Genomic DNA, 15869 nt, shown 5'->3' with positions numbered 1-15869 from the left:
GCTAGTTTACAAGCGATAGATTTGTGACAAGTAAAATTTGTGCGAACTTCAACTGTGTTGGATGTTTTACTCTAGGCTTATTGTACAAGTGAAATAGGACTTTGCTTACCTTTTAGTGTCTAGTTCAAACACCATAGTGGAGTCGGAGAACCACAGTTATTTAGATATATATATTTTTGACAATAATCCAGTAATTTTAAGACGAATTTTCAAGTACATACATTAATGTTTTATATGTTACATGCTATATTTTGAGCAGAATATAGTAATTACTATGAAACTGAATGTACAATGTAAAAAATATAAATGAAAACTAACTTAATATCAATGTACAGCAAGCTATCCCGTCGATCTCGTTACAGTAACAGAGGATTCCCCCGAAAAGAGCCCAGATTCGAAATGTTGGGTAATAAACTTTATTCCCATGTGCATGTATACTGTCGCTATATTTGTTCCAGCTTGCAAATTTACATAGTACTTCAATATAATTAAAACAATAATCTGCTGAACCCGTTTTGATCATCTTTCCATCGTATACTTACAGCAAATACGTAGGAGTATGAATGCAATTAGTTCAAGGTGAAACTCAATGAAGACATAAATGCGACAACAGATTCCTTGAAACTGAATCAGTAAGATGTTTAATTATGAAAAGGAATATTCATAATGTTTCTGGACATGAATACACTCAGTTGTTTAATATAGGTACTGAGTAATACTTTATGAGCACCTCCATCTACTCTTTTGACGTGGATAATACCATCCAACATTTTTGAAAGTAAAGGATACATAAAATAAAATGGGACATATCAGAGTTTGTATATTCATTTCTTTTCTGTTATAATATGCAGGGCTGGCGCAAGGCAAGTTCAGCGCGTTCGCTGGAACCCGGCCCCGTATTTTGGCGGTCTACGAAAATGTTGATTAACTTTTTACGGAATGATGATACCATTAACAGATGCAAGACATTTTTTTAATAACGATGATTCAGTTTGAAGGAGTGACAAAAATCATCAAAGTATTATTATTTAATATTCATCTTATAAGAAAATATATAATATGCAACAGAATTTGTAAATAAATAATTTCTCGTTGAATTTGAATGTGAATTCAGGCCCCGCAAAATGTTTGAACCCGGCCCCGCAAAAGGTCACCCCGGCCCTGATAATATGCTATCACTTGTTTCCATTTAAACTAGAAATTGCTACTTGCAGAGGGTTCCCAGTAACAAGCATTGATGATAGAATTTTCTGATAGCTCCTATTCGAAGTGACAACGATAGACTCACGAGCGCAGAAATGGCAGATATGCATGTAACGTTTGGTCGCGCTGATTGCGACGCCGTTTTGGCAAGACACCTATACGCGGCATGTTTTCTTAATAGACATTTGCCAAATAGGAACGGATTCTATAGAATACTGGTTCGTTCCAAAAACGTATTTCTATCGGTGATAGAGGCAGAACCGCTACATCTATATGTTCAGTGTAGCGGCTTTTCAATCGCACCGATGAAAATGATATGGATGGCATTCGAATGATTGCAAAAATGGAGAACGTGGGACGGGTGATTGTCTGGAGAATACAGCACGATGAACAACCGTACTCGTACCACGTGCAAAGGGTGCAAGGACATGCTCACAGTAGCTCTCTTTCACGAATGACCTTCTACACGTGGTTCGCTGCAGATTTGTGTTGCTAACCTAAATTTGTAGCGTTCTATGTATATCAATGACTGACAAAAACTACGTTTTTCAGAGACGGTACGTTGAATCTTCACAATGATCGGTGAGCCGAAGGAAAGCAGTGTTATTACGTGCAAAAAGAATTCGTGACGATTCAATCGGACCAGTTTTTATAACTAGAAGATTAACTGACGATTGTTGTAGTATTTTTCGAATTATTTTTAATTCTGTTATAATCTAATTGTGTTACAATTATAGTTTTTATAATACAATATCGTTACACCCATTCATTTAAAGCACATTAAGACATTATCCATTATATTCTTCTGCTTTGCAGAGCCACAAAAAGTTCTACCTGAAATGTCCATTGATCACTGATTATGAGAATATAAAACAACAACCGTGGAGTAGGACGCGACTTTCCAAGTCGGCAGGTTCATCCTATTATCTCGTTATAGTTAGACAGAAAGAGACGCTGTTTTTCTTTTTTTTTTAACCACAAATGGCGGGAAACAGAAACAATAATGAAACGTCACCTCCGGTTCATGCCGCGAACAATGGAGTAAACAATGTCGAGAGCGCGCCACAAACGGGACAAGTTCCCGCTGGGATGATCCTCATTGTTGTTGAATTCAGAAAGTATCACCAAGGAACGGGGCTTGCGTAAACGGCAGATTAACATTTGATAATCGCTACTGTCGCACAGTAGAAGAAGAACGTACATATGTCCTGAAGAAGTGACGCGTCAACCATACGTTATTACTCAAGAACACGACCACGTATCTTTCGACATCGACCGGCTGATTGTTCTCTTGCACGGATGTTACCGGCAACACATCTTTAGAAAGTGAAGAGGGATATTGATGCGTCTCAAAGACTGATATCTGTGTCATCGCGTAACATAAGGTATGATCGATAGGACGGAGCATGTCATTCGCATTTTGGAGACGAATGTTCTAAACGACGCTATCACCGTCAGTTTTATCATCAACGGGAACAAGAGTTTCCGAATGTAATATGAAAATTGACACGTTACTTGTACCTCTATTATGGATATATTTGGTATATGAATAGGTTTGGAATAAGCTAATTAAAACATTTGAATTCGTAAAAATAATATAAAACAGATTGAATTTTATCTTCGACGTTTTTTACTGTTCAAGCTAATTTATAGGGCAATGTGACGTGGAAAGAATGTTTCTTCATGTGTTCCGATGATTTTTGTATGTAGAAATATGTTTTCAATTCTGGAACTGCATCATGCATCAGTTCCCATTTAAATGTCTCATCCTGTATATATGTACATACATCAAAGAAACTGCACATTTCTGGCAAACGTTCTTGCCTACACATTCAAGATTCTCCGTTTAAATAAAGTTTAACAAGATACGAAATCGCATTTCATTCTTCAATGATGAAATATCGTAATTCTCATAGCACATCGGTGAATCGCCTTTTAAATGTTTAAAGTTCATAGGAGCGGTACTGTGTATACCTAGTAAGCACCAATACTAAACGTCATTCTAATATTCAACGCCTCCTTTGTACTGCTGCAATTCCAAACTAACTAAAATCAAACAACCAGAAACGTTCTTTATCGTCAAATATTTAACATTTATTACTGTATACGATAACACTACGAACGTGTAAACTTACCTCTTTAATTTCACCAAGATTCTTTCATTACACTTGTGTATTTATCCTGAAGTCGTTAGTCCTTCTCGGTGCGAGAAGAAAAATCAGTGGAACTCGATTCGATCGATAGTCTCGGAGATAAACATTCATTTATACAGCCAGTTTTCGTAACTAGTTTAGAAATTTTATAATTAGTTTAGTTAATTATAAGCGTACCAGTGTGCTATTCGCGCAGTACAGTACTTTGTGGAATGTTTACTGCCACCATAAAAGTGCTGATACAACATGCAGATTATAGGCAGATATTAGTTCAGTATTATAGTATTTGGGGTATTCATTAATTTCAAGTTGTATCAGTTACTAGGCAACTGTTTTCAATAAGAATCGTTTGTTATTTGCGGCAACACGAATAGAAATTTATTAAATGTATTTGTTCAAAGTATGATGCATTAATAATAGTATTGAATATATTACAAAGAGTTATAAATATTCCAGTCAGAATATCGAAACATACATTCAGTCCCTCTTCCTTGTTTTCGTTTCTTGTCAGCATTGCGCCGTAGGATTGCAAAAGTCTAAACAAAAGACAAGACGCGTGCACTCCAGCGTATCAAAGGGAATCGGCAAAAAGTTTGGCTAAAGTTTCCTTATTATAGCTTGAGATACTTTCTTCGATTACGTAAAAGTTTTATCCAATTAGAAACGACCATGAGACAGAAATAATTTTCCCTTGAATTCTGTTCCTTGCGAACTTATAGAGAGAAAATCATGGAGCAAAAAATAAGCCGCAAGCAGGAAATGCACGAGGTGAATTTAACTGAGTATCTTGTCTTTCAAACTGTACTTGACAGGTGGAGCCAAGGGAATGACTGTACGAAACGTTTTAACTTTGAAAGCGCTCCACGTGGATCTCCGGAGACGTCGTTGCTAAACGTTTGCAGCCTATCATCGCTGTAATTGACTTTCTCCTCTGACAACGATGAAAGAAAACTGTCGTACCTCCACGCTCGAATAGGTTTCATTAATTAATCCTTTCAAACTCGCCTCCAACTTTGCATTTTTATCGATTTATATTGTGCTATTCTCAACAGCGTAGCTCGCGAAGTTGTGCAAGTCTCATCTCATTTTAAATCCCGACAAATCTAGGCATGTCTGTAACGATATTAGAAGGATTAAATTATTACTGCAGCAAGGATGAAATTAATTAAAAATATCTCTCAGTTATTAACACATTCGCGATCGGCAGATATTGTACGTTTCTAATACCGAGTACTGACGAAAATAATAAAACTCTGAAGCTGGACGTTAGGTGAATAAAAAGATTTTCGTAATTTTTTCATAACCAGAAATAGAATTTGAAGTGACGTGAATTCACGTTAGCGGTCGCGAATGTGTTAACACTAACTCCACTAACATTTACTTTTACATTTTTAGTATGAAATAATTTTATTCCTTTCCTGTATGAAACTCTAACAGAATTTTTAGTAATATTGGTAACGAATCACAGAATCGATATTCATCTCTAAGGTTGATCCTATTTCAAAATTCTCGTTCTTTGTTTCAGATGGAGCTCCAGTCCCCGAGGATGCTGTTGAACACGAGGTAAGAAAAAAACAACGGTAAAAAGCTGATGAAAGGTTGCCTGATAATTGTAACCTTTTATCTTCAAAGTTCAAATAAGAAAATTAGATGCTATTTATAAAATATGTTCACCCAACCTCGTTTACTGTGACTCGGTGTAAATTAATATGGAGTCATTTACTTCGCCAAGTTATTAAACTTGCTGGCTTTTCATTCTACATATTAGCATATTTCGTGATAGTTTATGAGTTTATATTTCATTTATAAAATATGATCTTATTCGCAGCATAAAATAAGAAAGAATACGATTAAACATTTATTGCGCCAGAGAATCATTATAAATGCATCTGCAGTAAAATCCATATTCTCGCCTGCGTTAACTTTTTATTTTAGATGGTGTTTCTTTAAAGATGTTATCCTATCTTACGTTATTCAGTGGTTCCGCAATATATACATTAAGGTTTGTAGATAGTATCTGAATAAATTAAGTAAGAAGGCATAAAAACTTTCAGTAAACTTTCATCCATTCATGCCATTCAAAGTAATGTTTATTATGATAGGTAATAATGACGAGAATTAAAAATGTCTGCATCGAGATTTTATATAACTGTACCAAACTTGGTTTTATTATGTAATTATATAATACTTAGTAATAGAATTCATGTTCTTCATAAATCTTGAAGTATTAAATTAAACATTTCACGAGTATTTAAAAACTATTAAGTTGCGCCTTCTACTTTGGTTATCAATTTAATAACTGTCATTGACGGATACGAGGACATTATCGTGTATTATTATGAAAAATTATGCGATATGAGACGTATATAACATGTCCTAACGAGGAAAACGCATATTCGCATAGAGTTAAGGAAATCAGACAAAAATATTTAACGCAACATTAATTATGACTAATAAACGACGTTATTAGCCTATTACGTGGTTATCTAAAACTATTAAACGTGCCTGACATCGTACCGCCAATTAACAATATTAAAAACCTAAGTAAATATTATTAATTATCATTTCGTTCTGGTTTGGTTATGTATATCAAATTATTCTATACGAGATTATTGACATGCTGTTTCATTTTGAAGGTATTATAATTGATTTTAATTTTAATTATAGGTAATATTTATACATCTGAAGATCATTCTAATTTGTGTAATATCATTTCTTCACATAGCTTCACAAGGCCTGATTGATTACGAAAGGTAATTCTACATATTTTGTACATGGAATGTATTACTTTTACCATTGATCAGCTTTGCGTGGATAAAATTAGATTTTAATTTCAATTTGAACATTTACAGATCTGAACAATCATTCCAAACCAGGTGGTTAATTAACTCTTGCATTATAAACCAAATCTTTCTTCTATTTACGTATACCAACAAGCCCTGATTAATTGTGAAAGGTAATTCTAGCTTCCATGGAATATATCACTTTTTACCATTGATCAGCTCTGCGTGATTAAAATTTGATCGGCAAGCAACGCGTTCGTTTGATTCGACTAAACTAGATTTATGCAAGCGTTCTCTCATTCCAACATGTAAATCGAATCATGGCATTTTAATGAATCATTCTCTATAATGAACTACACCAGTTTCATTCGTATAAATGAAGAGACTCCCTTATTAGTAGTCGATCAATCATTTTTATGATGTGATGATAGTTTTGATCTGGAATGAGATCAAAATAGCGTAGGCCGATATCCCACGATCGCAAAATCGTTGGAACGATTTCGCCTGAGGATTCGCGCGATACTTTCGCGTCTATCGTCTCTGCATCCGTAATAATGCATCCACGTTTCTTTGCGGCGTGATTATTTCTCTCGACATAGTGGATCATCTATCCTATAGCCCGCAGCTCGGTAGACTGATTGCCCTTAATACACATATAATTTATGCCGGCGGAGTGGGAGGTTAGGACTGTGCAGCTAATTGGATTCCCCGCGTACAAATGTTGAGTTAATATAATAATCATCGGCGCGTTGTGTTACTTGTACGAACGAGCCGTAAGATTAATTTGCGTTCTGTAATCGCGTGCTAATAACAGCACCTTTTCTTTCCTTTGCGGTCAGCTGGTGCCACGATCTATCTTCTTGTGCCCTGTATTACGATCGTTGTAGAGGATGTCGGGAGATTTGTCGTGATTTTGATCTCGTTCAAGCGAACGACCCTTTCACTTGTTACTTCATTGCCTTTCTACGATGTTTATTTATTATAAAAATGGGGAAAATAAGAAGGCAACTACTCCTTACGGGTGCTCCTAGGAAAATGTACTGTAACTGGCAAAACTGAATGTCCACCTATGTTCGTGATAAAAAGTGGTGTAAAAACGTATATAATTCACATATTACTCGATTAGCGAACAAGCTTTTACATAAAATGTATTAATTGTTTTTATTAGACAAATGCAATTCTACACCTACTTCAGTGTCACTAAAGTACATATGTATAATTAATAACATTATTTAATAAATTATGTTTCTTATCTTCGTTTTTAAATATTTTATAGCATAACCGTTTACATGAATAATTACTCGTGTATTTTCTCAATCACTTTGCAATCTACTTTTAAGTGATGTAGTGTGTATTTTTTTACAAATGTATTTGTATCTTTAGATATTTGCGTAATATTCTTCTGTTAACACGCTTACTAGTTGAAATAGTATTATACTTATCAATTTTCGAATCCAAAGGATAATTTGTCTTCTATTGCATCACCATTCATACAATAGCTTGGTAGGTGCAGTAAGGAGAAGAAACTATCACAGTAAAAATCTAGCGCGTAATTACGCTAATTGAAATTACTGAAGGATTCTACCTAAGCAATTTACCGTGATATTATCTCCTTTTGTGATCACGGACAGAATTGTTCAAACAGAATCGTGCTCATCCGTTATTACGCGGCATAGCAGCTCATTTATCACCTTCATTTACAAGAGCAAGATGCATTTGTTGTCCATGAATCTCCAAATAACATTCACTTTTAGTTCCTTTGTAAAAGGACGCTCGTGCACATTAAACCCAGCGTCTGTTTGCCGGAAAATGTTCTGCGCTTCATTGATTTATAACTGTTTCTGCATTCGTGACCCATCAGAAACTTAGTACCTTTATTTATGTTCGTCGCCGCGTGGAAGATAATACGTTCTACTTTGGAGAATGCATAAATTCTCACTTGCAATCGTAAATTGTGACCAATGGTACGTCTATCTCGGTACGAAGACGGTAAGAATCACTGCGATCATCGAGTAGAAATATTGCGCGCTTCGAATGGAAGAATTATTGGAAAAATTATTTACACAGTCTTTTAATGTGATAGTTAATTATACTTAAGGAAAGCGTACATCATCTCTGATTATTTAAAATTTGTATCGCTGTTACTTTATCTAATAATATATACGTGATTCTAATTACTCTTAATGAAGCTGATTTATGACATCCTCGATGATAATTTTGTATAATTCAATCCTAATTGTATATAATATCGATTAAAACATGATAGTTCAAAAACAGTAAACATTACATATCGATTTACAGAAAAGTATTCGTATCAATAACTTCAGCATTGTTTACTATAATATCTACTTTTAAGTAACACGTTGTGTATTTTTATTCTATACAAACGTGTAGAATAAAAACTTCTATGTCACGAATTAATCCAACCCCAGCGTAATGAATATTTATACACACGACGAATATTTTAATTTGCAGTTTTTGTTACTCGTAACACAGTTGTACAGCAAGCGACTGTTACACATGTAAAGAGTATCGAATTACCATACAATCGAAGAGCCTGCATACCTTACCCACTGGTAAATAACCAATAATCGAATGTCCAATACGTATCGATAGTTAGCCTCAGATAGGTTTTGAAAAAGGAACCGGTAGAAATGATTACAGAAGCAAAGTGGTATACGAATACAGAGTAGGTAGATATAGTTATAGCGCGCCGCGTTGACCTGACATATTTGTAACAATGATAGGTGTGTCACTAGCGTGTTGCAACTGATTCCAGTGCCTATCGTCTGTATTAACATTGACGCGTGAGCAATGCACGCGTCTGCACGTGCACGTTCCTTATGCAGATAACAGTGCACGCGTAATATCGAACAGTATAGATATAGGTGCAGCACGTATAAATACACGTCATACGCTCGATACAAGTAATATAACTAGTTTTGCAGGCGGTCGTCGACACGAAGATGTCTTAAATGTCAAGGCGAGGACACGACGGAGTTGTCCTAGTAGGCAGACCCTAGCCTTTTATGTGATCAGTCAATGAGCTCCGCGAAAGGAACTCCAACGCATATCATCTTGGCACATCTTTTAACAGAAGTAGAGTTTTATTTGTCGATACTTATCTTTTGTTTTTCATTAAAGCTATCAAACCCCCTACGGGATAAGTGTACTTCTAATCAAATATTATTGTAGGTGCACCAACCTGTATAACATTATATACAAATATGTAGAATTATACTTTACACGAAATTATATAAACATATATAGAACTGTAGCTATTATTTGAAGAAAACGTTCTCCAGTGTAACATTACAACACTTTTTTTGTATGTCCTAGGACTCCGTGGTGTCCGCTTCAAACGTAGACGAAGAATACGAAGATGGCGACGACTCGGACATATACATGGAACCCGACGAAGCCGAGTCAGAAGATGCAGATAAAGGCGAGGAGGAAAAATCGAAGAAATCAACCGAAGACGTATCCATCGAGTTAACCGAGAAGACAGTCGCAGCTTCGAGCAACGCAACAACTCAAAACGTCACCAAGGACCAGGATGCACAAAACACCGAGGAGACTGGCCAAGCAGATGTGTCCGATTCCGAAATCAAGAGTCTAGAGACGGAGAGCCAAAATTTCTTCCCCTCGTTCGCGGAGCTCTTTGCGAATCACAGACTTCCCTTCACGGAGCAGCGATACAGACCCAACAGATTCCTGGGATACTTCCAGCGCGATCGCAGCGGCTTCCAAACCTCGGCAGCGACCGCGAAAGACGTTCAGCATCCTCTTCTAGGTTCCGGAAACTTTGGCGTGATTCGAGGCGGTACGTACTATCCCGAGGAGAAGGAAAACGATGAGTACTCCGCTGATGACAGTGTTTACAATCCCTACTACCACGGCGGAAATCGTGGCCGAGCAAACTATTACAGAAACCCAAAACCGCAACCGGTTCGCGGCGGAGACTTCTTCGCGAACTTCCGCGACTTCGCCGATATCACAGCTCCCCCCAAGTCCAGTTTCTCGCATCTGTCCGTGGTCTACGCGAACAAAAATGGTAGCGCCACTGGACGCATCACGGAGCCGAGGAACATCATCGAAACTTTGAGAATGCTCGAGGAGGAAGGCCAGACGAACGCGGAGGCGACCACCACGACGGAAGTGCCGAGGAAGAAGCAGAGCAAGGGTAAAAGGAAACTGATAAAAATGAAGCAATACGAGGACGACAAGGCCAGGAGATCCCGCATGACTATGGAACCACTGTTAGCATTGAGCTGAACGCGCACCGGGATTCGCGTTGTACGGTAGTGTGGACGCGGACCTCGGGATTCTACCCAAACGCGGAATCTGGCCACGAGATCAGAACCAAAGTCTGAAAATGTGTTGTTATGCTCCACTATCGAAGGAGTTTGCGCCGTAAACAAAAGGGATAGTGACGAAGGAAATCCTCGCGTTTCTATGGAACGTTCTTGAAACATTGCGCGTCCGAATTTTTGGATAAATTTTAAACGCTTCGGACTCGGGTTGGTATCGATTGTGTACTTTCGCATAGATATCCGTCTCACTTCGTGCTTCTCATTTTTCACAATTGTACACGCGTTCCGGTTCGGTATAATTTTCGATCTTTCCAGCAATCGGATCGATTGCGTGGAAACACGAGTACGCGGTCATTAACGTTGACTATGGGAAATAATAATAAGCGATTGATGAAATTACTACCTGAGAAGCGTTACGCTATCCAGTTCGATATATGACGCGATCTGGGCAAAACTAGAAACGACGAAATACCCTGTGTTGTCAAATTTGAACGTTATTATCGCAGGAGTAAGTCATGAATTCGGGTAATTCGACAATCTAGAAAGTGGGCTATCATGAATGCTTTCAGGAAACTGATCTTTTTTGTATTTTTTAGCGAGTAATTAATTGATTGACGAAAACAACAAGTCAAATTGTGAAGTAATACCGAAAGATTGATTTAAATTGAATTACCTAAGGTTGACGAAACTACTGATATTAAATGTTTGAATAATTGAAATAATTTTAAGGGGTATTTATGGTGTACCAATCGAAAGACCAACCATACTTTAGAAATTCCTTTCGAAGGCAATAAAATAAGGAATGGTTCCAAGGTTTTTTTCTGCTACTAATAATACTAGTAAAAAATATTACTCATTACGAAATATTTACAAATGGTTAGATCAGGAGTTACTTTAACGTTAATATGAATCGATAAATACATGTATAAAGTTTACACAAAAATATTTTTTACTTCGAAAAGAATTTGTAACGTATGCTTAATTTTTCTGAATAACACCCGAAAACTCCGTTAAATCGAATGTAACAATGAAAGTAAACTGCAGATTTTATGTATTCATGATACAAATGAATATGGTAAATGTATATTAAACGTAATCAACATGCACCTATGCAAAACGAGATATTAATATTATTATATTAATTAACAGAATATAATCTACATGCAATATGTATATTTTCTATTTGTTTTTTATATTAGTGTATGTCATAAATGCATAAAATTCGCAATCTAATGATATGTTTAAGGAGGAAATTTCTCGATGATTATTATATCGAGTAATTAGGCAATTTACGGGCGCAAACTGTCATCTCGATGTCGGAGGAGTATGTCAAACTCGTTTTATCAGCAATTCACCGATACATTTGAAATTGCTCGAGTGTGCCAGCGTGTGCACTCTCGTCATCCTAGAGTAAGCCTCGGTTTGGCACGAGTAACTCGTACGTAGCAACGTTAATCTCTCTGTTCGTAGGCCGCATGCCTGGTGCACGCAATCTCGTGTTATCGTGACCGTTTCAAGTGCGAAAAACATGAAATTCGCGGCATGCGTTATCATCGGGCGCGAATTCGTTCGCGCGAGGAAAATTTGCGGAGCTTCGATTTGCGTGTCCCCTCCATTCTTGTAAATAAATTATGCCCGCTCTGCCACGCGTTTTCTTTAGTGTTTTAACTAAAGCGGAACCGGACTAACAATTGCGCCTTCATTCGATGAACATGTATTCGTTCGTGGACCTCATTCCTGTGGCTAGCTAGTAGGTGTAAACGTAAGATCAATTGTAAATAAGTATTTCTTTTTAAGTTGCAGAGTGTTTCGCTGCGTTCATCAAATTCACGAAGACTGTCAATTTATTAATTAATCTCGGCTTAAAGTGGCATTTGTTCATTACTTTCCCCCGTAAATTAAACTATCTATTTCACAGACACATCCGCTTGTATTCAGCTTTACGCGTAAACAATTCTTACATCGATAACTCCGGGCGTATTTGTACGCTCGCTTGGAAACATACGTTTCAAACGTGTTTCCTACTATTTTGAAATTCCAAAACCGTTCGATCCTCGATGAAAGTCACGTCGAAGTTTCGGGTTGCACTTCACAAAGGAAAATATTATGGAACGAACGGATTACGCAGATCTTGGTGCATTGTTATTACAATTATTGTTGATTATTTTAAACGTATCGGTAGACGTAACGGTTAATCGTAAAAACACTGTCGATGATTGTGTCTCGTACTGTTTACGCTACTACCAAGAACACGATAAAATAACGAAATAAAATATATTTTTCATAAACCATGAGAACCCACAAAACTACGATCTCTGCCCACGATTTACAGACAGAGCGTTTACTTTCAAGGTAAGTAAACGATGCTAAACATAAATTAACTTTTCTAGTATCTAGGAGTCGAAATATTCGCTTCGCGGTTTTGCCATCATTTTTAGAAAAATTGTGTCGAGTTTACTAATTATCTCTTCTCAAGGTATTATCAGATGGTATCTAAAAGGATTTTAAAGTGGTGAGAAGATTAATTAATTAATAAATAAAATGCGTTAACACAGCAATCACTCGACTAAAAAATTAGTATAGCATAATATTGAGTAATTAAAAATATATTCAATTTATATAAAACATCGACGTACAAGAGGTGAGTACAATACTGTATAAAATACTAATAATCTTATCGATTAACACACTTTGCCAACATATTGACTAACTTCCCAATGCCACTGTGAATCTCTGCATAAGATGCGTGTTTATACATCCAGCCTGGTGTACTAAAAACATTATACTTTCTACATCGAGTTACATCCTTCACTCCTTTCAATTCCACTTTGGCTCCCATATCTTTGACTTTGTTAATAGCATCGCCATGTGGCCAATCTTCTTTTGGTGCTACGTATAAGACAACATATTATTAAAAATCATAGAAAATCTAGACTGTTCGATTATAACATTAAAATAATTTACGAATACACATTTTAAAAAGATATAATAAAGTTCGAGGTATTAAACTCCTTTAAACATAAAGAATAACACATAAGTTTGAAATTTGTTAATTTAACATGGAAAACTGGAAAGAAAAGAAAATGAGAAAATTCATGGATGTAAATAAGTTGCTATATTTTGACATGTAACAAAATTAATGAAGTTTTCTTTAAGTTCTTACATTCTTTCCCCAGCGTAATTTTAACACCTTTGAGTACTTTGGCGATCAAAGCACCCGCAATGCAAATCGACCCAATTGGTTTTTGCTCGCAATAGAAATCTTCGATAAGTTTCTCTAAATCAGGAAGCAAGCTGCAATCAGCTCCCTTTTCCGCGAAGTTACTCCTTTAAGAAATATGGCAAAAAGAAAGTATTTGAGTATCAGAGTATCACATCCATTTATTTTTATTTGGAAAGGGAAAGAAAAGATTTTACTGTCGTACAATCGTTTACTAAACTATCTAACGAGGAGGACAGAAAAAATGTCTAATGTTTCTATGTTTGATTTTAAAAAACCATCACGTTTCTTAAAATATTTATACAAATGCTAACAGCGTTTTTGCAGCGCCAAATCCTCCAGGGATAATGAGTGCTCCGTGCATGCAAGCTTCACATTCGCATATTGGTTTGATACATGATCTGGCCAATCTTGCAGCCTCGACGAGCGCGTTCCTTTGGCCACTGTGACTGTCAGGCTCTTTAGTCAAATGATCGACAACTTCGCAAAGTTCTACATCTGGCGCGTAGAAAGTCGGTAGCATGTCTTTCTGAGAGAGATGTATCGACGTCGAGATGGCTTCTGAAATTTCGGTGCCGTCGAGATATCCGCAACCGCACAAAATCTACGATAAAAATATTTAAAATGAATTATTACGTGTATAAATTAATTTTGTGCCTTTCTAAAGTACATTTAGAAATTATTCATGATGAATTTTAATGATTTGTAATGAATTATATTTATTTATAAAGGAAAACTCATTTCTGTTCAATTATAGTTGTTTACTGAAAAGACATGTTTATGTATTAATTTTTAGTATACAATTGTAATATTTATAGGCTCGGTGAATAACTCCAAAATAAAAAGGCAAAATGTAAATAAATAATAGATTGTTTTACACTGAAATATTATCACTCTTCAATTTAAAAATCTGAAAATAATTACACGAGCCTGTTTGTTTACTGAATCTTATCGGACCGCAAATGTTTACCGGTTCATAAAATTACGAAGATTAAGTTACATCATCTTTAAAACGTACAGTTCATGTCTGCGATTTCTTTTTCGTCACATAAATCACACCTTGGGATATATTTTCAGGCATAATGTAAAACCGAACTCTACTTACAAAACCGAAATTACGGTTTACTGCTTCCTGTTCCATAACTGCCGAACATTTATGACTCGGGTGTTCAAGATACAGAACTAACTAATAAAACACATTTTAAAGTAAAAAGTATTTTCTACAAGAAAGTAGATCCAAGACTCGCGGAAATAACAAAACATTTACCTATACCAACGTTTCACTTTCAATATTTTTGTAAACAATGTATAATTATTGTACGATAATTAAATAAACCTCAGTTCCAATACCTACGTACTTGAAGTGAGTAATCGTTAACAATTCGAATAATACTTTAATATTTCTCTATTCGAATACTCGTCGAATAATAGTTCAACAAAAAATCACAAGCCTGAAATAAATTCGAATATGCGAAACTTCTCTGAGTCTTGAAAGTTTCGAACTTTTCCAAGACCCAGATTCAAACGCTCATCAGTCTACGCGTGACACATTACAAGAATAACGAGCAATTCATAACGACAGTGAGACAATTCATAGCTCTCAAAATTAGACAATTTGAAACTGGAAGTACTTATAGTTAATCCATAAAATTATTCGAGGAAGTTTCATCTTCATTTCGAATCGAATAGAATTTTCCAGTAATTAAAAAATATAGTATAGTACTTACGACAGCTACGGGTACTGGTTCGCAAGAGCGTCTGTATTTTCTGTTACAAATTCGTGTCGTTTGACAACTGGACAACAGAGCTGATGCAAGCACGGAAGAATCATTTTGCAGCAAACGTATAGCCGACCCGCGTAACATAATTCGTGACTGTGAGGTAAAAACTAAAATACCGTTGAAATTTTAATTTTTCATTTGGTCTATATTTGACAAATAATTTTGCACGATGAACTCTTTCATTTTATTAATTGGTGATACTCACCTGTTTCATTTAGCGCGGGTTTCGGTATTGCAGACATCATCGTTCGTGAAATTGAACTTTGACTTCGGTACGTTGACAGCAGAGGGCAGAATTATTCGGAATTACAGGAAGAGTCGTCGATGTAAAATCCGTGAACTATCTCGAAGTTGCGCCTGCTCAATCGATAAGTTCGCTTCGTGGTTGCTGGATCTGGTTTGAAACCATGCTACGC

General features: G+C 36.2%; 2 protein-coding genes across 4 annotated transcripts in view; one reads left to right on the top strand and one right to left on the bottom strand.

Moving 5' to 3' along the window:
• Nucleotides 1–12740, top strand: part of LOC128890584 (uncharacterized) — a 62169-nt gene extending 49429 nt beyond the window's left edge. For 2 of the 3 annotated variants that reach the window (XM_054149231.1, XM_054149233.1), the window contains 2 exons: nucleotides 4882–4919; nucleotides 9479–12740. In XM_054149231.1, the coding sequence (XP_054005206.1) occupies nucleotides 4882–4919; nucleotides 9479–10414 (974 nt within the window). In that variant the 3' untranslated portion in view covers nucleotides 10415–12740. Of the gene's footprint in view, nucleotides 1–1890; nucleotides 2589–4881; nucleotides 4920–9478 lie in introns of those variants that run through there. The other variant, XM_054149232.1, reaches the window with a different exon arrangement.
• Nucleotides 12741–13126: 386 nt separating this feature from the next.
• On the bottom strand, nucleotides 13127–15667 carry LOC128890621 (glutamine amidotransferase-like class 1 domain-containing protein 3, mitochondrial). The gene is made up of 4 exons (XM_054149276.1): nucleotides 15659–15667; nucleotides 13987–14276; nucleotides 13616–13779; nucleotides 13127–13341 (listed from the first exon to the last, which is right to left on the bottom strand). Exons 1-4 carry the CDS (start codon nucleotides 15665–15667, stop codon nucleotides 13127–13129), a joined length of 678 nt encoding a protein of 225 aa, XP_054005251.1.
• Nucleotides 15668–15869: the final 202 nt, after the last annotated feature.

Source organism: Hylaeus anthracinus, unplaced genomic scaffold (genome assembly GCF_026225885.1).
Source record: "Hylaeus anthracinus isolate JK02 unplaced genomic scaffold, UHH_iyHylAnth1.0_haploid 12001, whole genome shotgun sequence".
In the NCBI taxonomy this organism is placed as follows: domain Eukaryota; kingdom Metazoa; phylum Arthropoda; class Insecta; order Hymenoptera; family Colletidae; genus Hylaeus; species Hylaeus anthracinus.
The sequence above is the reverse complement of the archived record's forward strand: the minus strand, read 5'-3'. Positions and strand labels throughout refer to the sequence as shown.